Genomic DNA, 10,000 nt, shown 5'->3' with positions numbered 1-10,000 from the left:
GGGTTTGGGTGGTTTGTTAAGTTGTGGGATGCGGGTTGGGTGGTTTGTTAAGTTGTGGGATGCTGGTTGGGTGGTTTGTTATGGTTGTGGGATGCTGGTTGTGTGGTTTGTTAAGTTGTGGGATGCGGGTTGGGTGGTTTGTTAAGTTGTGGGATGCTGGTTGGGTGGGTTGTTAAGTTGTGGGATGCTGGTTGGGTGGTTTGTTAAGTTGTGGGATGCGGGTTGGGTGGGTTGTTAAGTTGTGGGATGCGGGTTGTACAGTTTGTTAAGTTTGTGGAATATTAACTGTGTAGTTTATCACAATGTTGATTGTGAGTTGGTTAAGCTTGTGAAATGTTGACTGTATAGTTTAGTAAGTTTGTGGAATAAGTTGGGTAGTTTGGTTGATGAAAGTTGTTTGGTAGTTGTGGGAGGTTTGTCTTGTTTGTGGGATGCTGGTTGTGTGGTTTGTTAAGGTTGTGGAACATTAATTGAAAAGTTTATTACGTTTGTGGAACGTTAATTGTAAAGTTTATTAAGTTTGGGGAATGTTATTTGTAAAGTTTATTAAGTTTGGGGAACGTTATTTGTAAAGTTTATCAAGTTTGTGTAATGTTAATTGTAAAGTTTCATCAAGATTATGAAACCTTAATGGTAAAGTTTATTTAGTTTATAGAATCTTAATTGCTCTAAAGTTTATTGCATTGACTTTTAACACTTAAACTTGTCGACTTTACTGATACCCTAATAAAGTTGATTCATTGAAAGTAAGAGAAAGGTTTATCCAGACGCACTGACTGTTTATAGTAAAGTTTATCCAGCACACCGCCTTGTAAATAGTTTACCCTGTGTTAATAGTATAGTCTGTAGTATAAGTATGTTGACAGCTATTGTTATGTGAAATGAATCTTATATTTTGTTGCGGGGAGAGCTTATAGTAGAGTTATTTTTTTTATAGTCAAGCAAAACCAACTGTCATTTCGCGCCGCAATGTTTATGCTCTGGAAAAAAAAGTAAACGTTTTGCTCAATATACATAATTTGGGATTGGTGGCATATGAGTGATATATTCCTTGATAATAATCCGAGATATGCTCTTTTGTTTTTTTTTCCCCCTGTTTTTCTTTCTTTCTTTCTTTCCTTCTTCCTTTGATCCCCGTTTTTTTTTTCTTATAATTCGTACTGACGAAGTACAAGTGCTTGTATAGACACACATGCATGAATGCACTTGTGTGTATATGTACAAACACACACACACACACACACACACACACACACACACACACACACACACACACACACACACACACACACACACACACACACAGACACACACACACACACACACACACACACAGTCACATATGGCTATGTATGTATACTGTATGTGTATACATACAACACACACAAAAAAAAAACACAATAACTGTGCCAATTCTCTCTCGAAAGAAGATGATGAAGGAAAAAAACAAAACAAAAAAAAACAACCAACCGGTTTCCCTCCCTCCCTCCCTCCCCCCCTGCCCCTCCTCCCTCCTCCTAAACCCCACACAGCTTGCTAATCTCACGAGAAGCACTTACATCAATGGTTTCCTTGAGAATGTAACCAAGCTGCTGTTCCGTCAGTCTTTGGCCTCGCCTTATGAGCGCTTGGACGAGGTCTGTTACTGAGCCTCGAGGACACAGCTGAAAGGAAAATTAATACCATGGTTATGTTAGGATTTTTATTACTGTTGATAATAATGGTGTTGAGAGGACGATGCTGAAAGGAGAATTATTATTATGGTTATGTTAGGATTTTTATTACTGTTGATAAAAATGATGTTGAGAGGACGATGCTGAAAGGAGAATTATTATCATGATTATATTGAGATTTTTATTACTGTTGATAATAGTGGTATTGATAGGACAAAGCTGGAAAGGGAATTGGCATGACAGGAATTTTACTGCTGCTGGTAATAGTTAATGGTTAATGGTTAGAACAAGTAAATATACTAGACTCGATGTTGATAATGACGGTAATAATGATAATGACAGGACAAAGCTGCGAGGGGAATTAACATGAGGATGATAATAGGAGTTTCATTGTTGGTAATAATGATAGTCATAATGATAATGACTGCAGAAAGTTGGAAGATAAATTCATGTGAATTATATCTATATCTATATCTATATATACAACATATCTATATCTACTTTTATCTATATCTACATCTACATGCAACATATCTATATCTACATTTATATCTATATGGATATATATCTAGCTGCAAGGAGAATTAATATGGTTATTTCATCAGCAACATATCTACAACTACATCCATATCAATATATATAAATGTTTAACTAGAAGGAAAATTAACATGAATATTTTAGGAGTTGATAATGCAGTGATAGTGCGGTGTCTTCGATAATAATGGAACTATAATACAAAGCTGGGAATAGAATTAACACGAAAATGTTTGGAATTTTATTGCTTTGATAATAATGACGGTGGCAGAGATAATGACACGACAAATCTGGGAGGCAATAGATAGGATGATAAAGGTATGAGTCTACACTTGTTGATGATAATGATGGTGCAGTGTCAGTGATGATAATGGTACTAATGGTAATGGTAGTAGAAGCTAAAGTTTTAGAGATAATAGCGATAATAAAAGTAATGAAAGCTAAAAAAATGATAATGATATTGGTGATAATAAAAATCATAAATATGATAATGGTAACAATAACAGCAACAGTGGTGACAATAATTATGATGATGATGATGATGACAATAATAATAATAATGATAATAATAATAATAATGATAATAATAATAATAATAATAACCATAATAACAACAACATTAACAATAAAAATAGTCTCAAATATATCTCGAAATAGGAAGTAAGTTCCACGAATGTTACTGCCACGTCAGGGAGACACAAAAAATTGCCATGACTTCACTAACCACTAATTCTCTCTAGTAAGTTATATTTAACTATTGCTTTTCATTGGAAGATAATGTTGCCAATTCAAGTTTTACGAAGAGAAACCTGTCTTACAAATTGTTAGGCAAAATACCTTTCTCACTTTTCGATACGCTAATTGGGTCTTTCGTCCCTCAACATTACAGAGCAATTTTCTCCTTTTTTTTCTCTAGCTTCCTGACTTACAATAATCGAAATTACTTTATTTTATTCTATTTTTTACCATTATGACTATTTTCATTATTATTATCTTTTTAAAATAAGATTGTTTGAATATTTCACAATTCTTAACAGTGTTTACTATTTTGTCTGTGTTTTTGTTCTATTGTAATGAATACTTTTTCTTTTTTGTTCAGTTTCTACTAAACCACAAGATATATTCGCGATGTATACTCCAGGCGTCTTGCAAGGTTAAACAATCTAACACAGAAAATATAAATGTTGCACTGCAATTTACGTCTCATTTCCTTTAGCAAAAACCTTGTGCATTAGAAACTTCTCTCTCTCTCTCTCTCTCTCTCTCTCTCTCTCTCTCTCTCTCTCTCTCTCTCTCTCTCTCTCTCTCTCTCTCTCTCTCTCTCTTTCTCTCGCTCTCTCTCTCTCTCTCTCTCTCTCTCTCTCTCTCTCTCTTTCTCTCTCTCTCTCTCACTCTCTCTCTCTGGCATTTAGAAGTACAATAAACATTTACGAACCTTTTCACACACTATCAACCCTACTTTCAGAGCGTTTATAAATACGTTTATCAAATACCTCTTTTATAAATAACCATTACATGTGAATTCCTTCTAATCTTTTATTTATTTACTTATTTATTTATTTAATTTTGCAACAGCCTCCGTTCCTGTATTTCCACAATAACTAACCTGCCTTCTAATTCTCTGTAATGAAAAAAGGTAAAATAATAAATAAATAAAACAAGATAAAATAAACACTTAAAAAAGGGTCTTTTTCATTTCCTTCTGTCTCCAACGTCCTTCAAATATCGTAAAAATTTCACTCTCAATCAAACGCATTTTTTTTTTTTTACAACTTTCCCCAAACCGCAAAATAAACCCTATTTTCTACCATTGAATTTGAACTGATGTTTTCTTTTTTTTAGACTTTTTAAATCTTTTAGTTCTTTTGAAAAAAATAACGTTTTTTTCTTTTATTATTATCATTTTTATCTATTTGTTTGTTTGTTTATTTTCCCCCCTTATTTTACATTTTTACGTTTTTTTTATCCAAAATATGTGATAAAACTTTGATAAAAAACAAAAAAAGATGTGATTAAGTTTTTTTTCACCCAAAATATGTGATAAAACTTTTACTTAAAATCTGAAATATGTGATAAAACTTTGATTTAAGAAAATATATATGTGATTTTTTTCCCCAAAAATATGTGATAAAACTTTGATTTAAGAAAATATATATGTGATTTTTTTCCCCAAAAATATGTGATAAAACTTTGATTTTAGAAAATATATATGTGATTTTTTTCCCCAAAAATATGTGATAAAACTTTGATTTAAGAAAATATATATGTGATTTTTCCCCCCCCAAAATATGTGATAAAACTTTGATTTAAGAAAATATATATGTGATTTTCCCCCCCAAAATATGTGATAAAACTTTGATTTAAGAAAATATATATGTGATTTTTCCCCCCCCAAAATATGTGATAAAACTTTGATTTAAGAAAATATATATGTGTTTTTTCCCCCCAAAATATGTGATAAAACTTTGATTTAAAATAAAGATATGTGATTTTTTTTTTCAAAATATATGATAAAACTTTTACTTAAAATCCAAAATATTTGATTTTTTAAATCCAAAATATGTGATAAAACTTTTATTTAAAATCCAAAATATATGATTATATATATATATATATATATATATATATATATATATATATATATATATATATATATATATATATATATATATGATATAGAAAAAAAAACGATAATAATAACTTAATAAAAAGGTGTTTATGTAAAAAGAAAGAAATATTGGAAATAAAACAAAAAAACTTCCTTACCTCCAATAAATAGATAAATAAATTAGATAAAAGTAAGAAAAATAAATAGGAATATACACATACAATGATAATAATAATAATGATAATAATAATGATAATGATAATAATGATAATAATGATAATAATAATAATAATAATAATAATGATAATAATAATGATAATAATGATAATAATGATAATAATAATGATAATAATAATAATAATAATAATAATAATGATAATAATAATGATAATAATAATGATAATGATAATAATAATAATACCAGAAGGAAAAAGGCACATCCTCACCTACACGACAAAAAAAAAAAAAAAAAAAAATGGTGATGATGATGATGATGACGATCAAAACAAACTAAAAAAAGAAAAGAAAAAAAAAAAAGGCAAACTCGAGTCACCCTCCACGCCACAGGTCGTCCTCACCTCCATGACGATCCACGCCTGGTCCTCCTCCTGCTTGTTGCCGCGCTTGAGGAAGATCCCGTGGAAGGCCGGCAGGTTAGGGTGGAGGCTGAGGTCCCGGAGGATCAGGAACTCCTCCTCGATCTCCTCGAGGTTCTCTCCAATGTTCTCCATGATCTTGATGCCGACCAAGCCACCTGGAGGGAAGGAACGGACGGAGGTTGGAGGTTTGCTTGCTTGAGATTTGCGAAGTTCTGGCTTCGCCCGGGCCTTTCACTTATGGCCCGGCGAGGTTGGAGGTTGGTTGGAAGGGGAGGGGGAGGAGGGAGGAGGAAGGGGATAGGGGGAGGGAGAGGGGGAGAGGAGGGAGGGAGGGTGGGAGGGACGGAGGGAGGGGGGAGGAGGTGGAGGGGAGGAGGAACGGAGAAGGTTGGTTGGTTGGTTGGAAGGGAGGAGGGAGGGAGGAGGGGAGGGAGGGAGAGGAGGGAGGAGGTTGCTTGGTTGGTTGGAGGGAGGAGGGAGGGGGATGGAGAGGGGGATGGAGAGGAGGGAGGGAGGAACGGAGGAGGTTGGTTGGAAGGAAGGAGAGGAAGGAGGGAGGGGGAGGGAGAGGAGGGATGGAGGGATGGAGGGTAGGGAGAGGGGAGGGAGAGGGTGGGTGGGAGAGGAGGGAGGGAAGGGGAGGGATATATATATATATATATATATATATATATATATATATATATATATATATATATATATATATATATGATACGAAATGCTTAAGGAGATCTCTAATATCCCTTAATTTCCGATAAATATTGAAACGAATAAATAGATAAATAAATAAATAGATAGATAAATATTGCACGAAAGATATACACGGAAACGTTTTTTAATTTTTTTTAAGGTAAACTATAGTAAAACGATTGATTTCGATTAACTTTTTTCATAAATCTGAAAAATCAAAGAAAAAGAAAAACGTCGATGACAAGAATAACAGAAAAGAAGAAGAGGAGAGTTAAGAAAAAAAAAAAGAGGAAAAATAAATAAATAAAATAAATGTAACTTGCAAAGAAAAAAAAAAATAATAACGAGCAGTTTTGCAAAAAAAAAAAAAAAAATAATAATAATAATAATAAAAAAATAAATAAAAAATAAAAAATAAATTAAAAGTTTCAAAAGAAAGAACGAGATAAAAAGCTAAGAAAGAAAAATAAAAAAAGATAAAAACAGAGAGAAGAAGAAGAAGAAGAAAAAAAAAGACCAAAACTACGAAAAGAAAAAAAAGAAATAATAATAATAAATAAAACATAAACAAAAAAATAAAACAAGGAAAAAGAAAAATGTAAATGAAAGACGGAGAAGAAACAAGGGTAAGAACAAGAGAAGAAGAAACAGAATAAGATATAGAGTAAAAAACATACAAAACAGTAAAATTGATACAAAAAGAAAAGAGTAAAAACACTTATGCAAACTAGAAGAGTGAAAAAAATGTACTAAACAGAAGAGTAAAGAAAATAAATAAAGAAAAATTATATATAGATATATTTATATTTATATTTATATGAAGAGTATATATATATATATATATATATATATATATATATATATATATATATATATATATATATATATATATATATATATATATATATATATATTATTTTTTTTTTGTTTTTTTTTTTTTTTTTTTTTTTTTTTTTTTTTTGGATAATTAATCTTTACCCGTCTCACATATCAAATAATAAATCTTTACCCGTTTCACGTCTTAAAATAATCGATCTTCCTTAATCTTGACCCAATCTCCACCCTTTTCACACTATAATCACTGAATCTCTACCCGTCTCATATTTTGAATAAATTTTAAACTCTACTCCTATTTTAAACACTTAAATCACAATCTTCCCTGAATCATTAACATCAATCTTTCTCCATCTCACACTATAAACACTGAATCTCTACCCGTCTCATATATCAAATAGTCAATGCCTCACACTATGAACACTGAATCTCTACCCGTCTCATATATCAAATAGTCAATGCCTCACACTATGAACACTGAATCTCTACCTGTCTCATGGTCCTTTGCAGCGAAGACCTCTCCATACGTGCCCTCTCCGATGACCTCCAGGAGTTCGTAGCGCGTATTGGGGTCAGGCAGGTTGTCGAAGTCGATGTGTTGGCTCATACCCATGTACGACATCTTGGCAGGTGGAGGGGTATCTGTGTGGGAGGGAGGAAGAGAGAGAGATAAAGAAAAAGGAATTTTTTTTGGGGGGGTTAGTTTTGATGCGGGAGGTGGGGTGTCTGGGTGTGTGTGTGGGGAGGGGGGGGCGGGGAGAAGGGGTGGAGGGGGGGAGAGGGGAATGGGGATGAGAGGTTGAGTTGGGAAAGATAGTGGGGAGAGGAGGGAGAGAGAGAGGAGAGAGAGAGAGAGAGAGAGAGAGAGAGAGAGAGAGAGAGAAGAAGAGAGAAGAGAGAGAGAAGAGAGAGAGAGAGAGAGAGAGAGGAGAGAGAGAGAGAGAGAGAAGAAAGAGAGAGAGAGGGAGAGAAAGAGAGAGAGGGAGAGAAAGAGAGAGAGAGAGAGAGAGGATTTTGTTTAGTTCTGACGTGAGAAATCGGAAATATTTGGGGTAGGAGGGGGGGGGGGAAGGGATTTATTTCATTTGGGAAATTCTAAGAAAAGAGAAGATTCTTTTTAATTCCATCGCAACAGAAAAGAAATGTAAGGAAAAAGATAGATTTTGATTTTATCTTATTTGACAATTTTATTGAAACCAATGCTTAAATAAATCACTGTGGGGGGGGGGGGGTTGATCCTAAGCCTAGACAAAAGGTTGGCGATAGGAAGGGCATCCGGCTGTGGACAAGTCACGCTATGGATTAAGAACAAAAATAAAAAAGAGTATTCTATAAGTGATAACCCTATTTAACGAAGATGAAGCCAGGAGTAGAAGAAGATTAAAACAAAGCATTTGCATAAAAAAAACAATATATGTATATACTTTAAAAGATAAAATAATAATAATAATAATAATAATAATAGTAATATTGACGCAACGGAATCTAATCTCATTCTGTGCAAACTGTCATAACATCACGTACTGAAAAGAAGTTGTAACGAACATATACGTATCTTAACACGTCTGACCATTCTTAACCATAAAAAGGTAAACAAAGAGAAAAGAAAAAACAAGAGATAAACGAGAAATAGAATAAATAAAAATAAAAAGTGGCTGGTAAAGAAGTCATTAGTGAATAAATTAAGGTGAAGCTAATTTTGAGAGAGAAATTTCATGCTGGAGGAGACGTCTAGTTCAGTGTTAATGGACAGGTTACCGCGAAGGTTGTCTGTTATAGAGCTTGAGAAAATCTTTGATGAAAGAGAGAGAGAGAGAGAGAGAGAGAGAGAGGAGAGAGAGAGAGAGAGAGAGAGAAAGAGAGAGGAGAAAAGAGAGAGGAGAGAAAAGAGAAGAGAGGAAAAGAGAAAATAGAGAGGTAGAGAGAAAGAGAGGATAGAGAAAGGAGAGAAGAAATAGAGTAGATAAAGATAAGATATAGAAGTAGATAGATAGAAAGAGAGAGAGAGATGGATAGAGAGAGAGATGGATAGAGAGAATAGTGATGAGAGGAATGAAGAAGGAGAAGAAAAAGAAGAAAAACAACGAATGAATTTTGCATAAGCTCGGAGGGTTTTTGAAGCAATATAAAAGAAACAAGATACGCCGGTATCGGGTCACTGAAATATATTTACATACGATTTTATACTTGAACAGAGTTTGAGTTAAGCGTGGCTGAGGCGTTACCCTAAGCAAAGGTAAAACGTAGTGAAAGAAGAAAAAAGAAAAAAAAGGAGAGAGAGAGAGAGAGAGAGAGAGAGAGAGGAGAGAGAGAGAGAGAGAGAGAGAGAGAGAGAGAGAGAGAGAGAGAGAGAGAGAGAGAGAGAGAGAGAGAGAGAGAGAGAGAGAGAGAGAGAAAGAGAGAGAGAAAGAGAGAGAGAATATATATGTATATATATATGTATATACATTCATATATATGTATATGTATGTATATATATATATATATATATATATATATATATATATATATATATATATATATATATATATATATATATATATCAATGGGGCTGATAACCAATATAAAAAATGTAGCACTTTGGGTAATGAATAAAAATAAATAAATAAATAAATGTATCCTTTTGGCTAATAAACAAGAGAAAAAAAATATGTATCCCTTTGGCTAATAAACCAAAAAAAAAAAAAAGAAAACGTATCACTTTGAACAATAAACAAAAAACATTATGTAACACTGAACATATGGTAAAATTATCTTCCTAGTTACGGTTTCCTCTTATTGTGTTCAACGCTTATGAACACTCAGGTTACTTAGATGATTTAGAGAGTCCGTGTAGAGTAATTTAGTACAGTTAGTTATGAACGGGTCTTCCTTCCTTAAAGACGGTCTGTGTCACGCACTTAGCGTATGTTACGGGCTATTCGCTTAAGTGCGTGTTTTTATTATTATGTTTATTATATTTAATTGTATTTATCTGTTTATGTTGTTTGCCTATCATGTCTTGTTTTGATTCTTCCTCATCTGCTTTTATCTTGTTTTTCTTTATTTTTTCCTTATTTTTT

At 33.0% G+C, this 10,000-nt stretch overlaps 1 protein-coding gene across 1 annotated transcript in view; it reads right to left on the bottom strand.

The window, feature by feature from the left end:
* Positions 1-10,000, bottom strand: part of LOC119577695 (myosin-IIIb-like) — an 84,598-nt gene that overhangs the window by 39,184 nt on the left and 35,414 nt on the right. Inside the window, exons 2-4 of the mRNA XM_037925251.1 lie at positions 7,428-7,580; positions 5,394-5,569; positions 1,560-1,664 (exon numbers count right to left, since the gene is read on the bottom strand). Of these exons, the coding sequence (XP_037781179.1) occupies positions 1,560-1,664; positions 5,394-5,569; positions 7,428-7,580 (434 nt within the window). The remainder of the gene's footprint in view (positions 1-1,559; positions 1,665-5,393; positions 5,570-7,427; positions 7,581-10,000) is intronic.

The sequence above is a fragment of the Penaeus monodon genome, chromosome 10, assembly GCF_015228065.2.
Source record: "Penaeus monodon isolate SGIC_2016 chromosome 10, NSTDA_Pmon_1, whole genome shotgun sequence".
Lineage (NCBI taxonomy): Eukaryota > Metazoa > Arthropoda > Malacostraca > Decapoda > Penaeidae > Penaeus > Penaeus monodon.
Note: the sequence above shows the minus strand (reverse complement) of the source record. Positions and strands in the feature narration are given on the sequence as shown.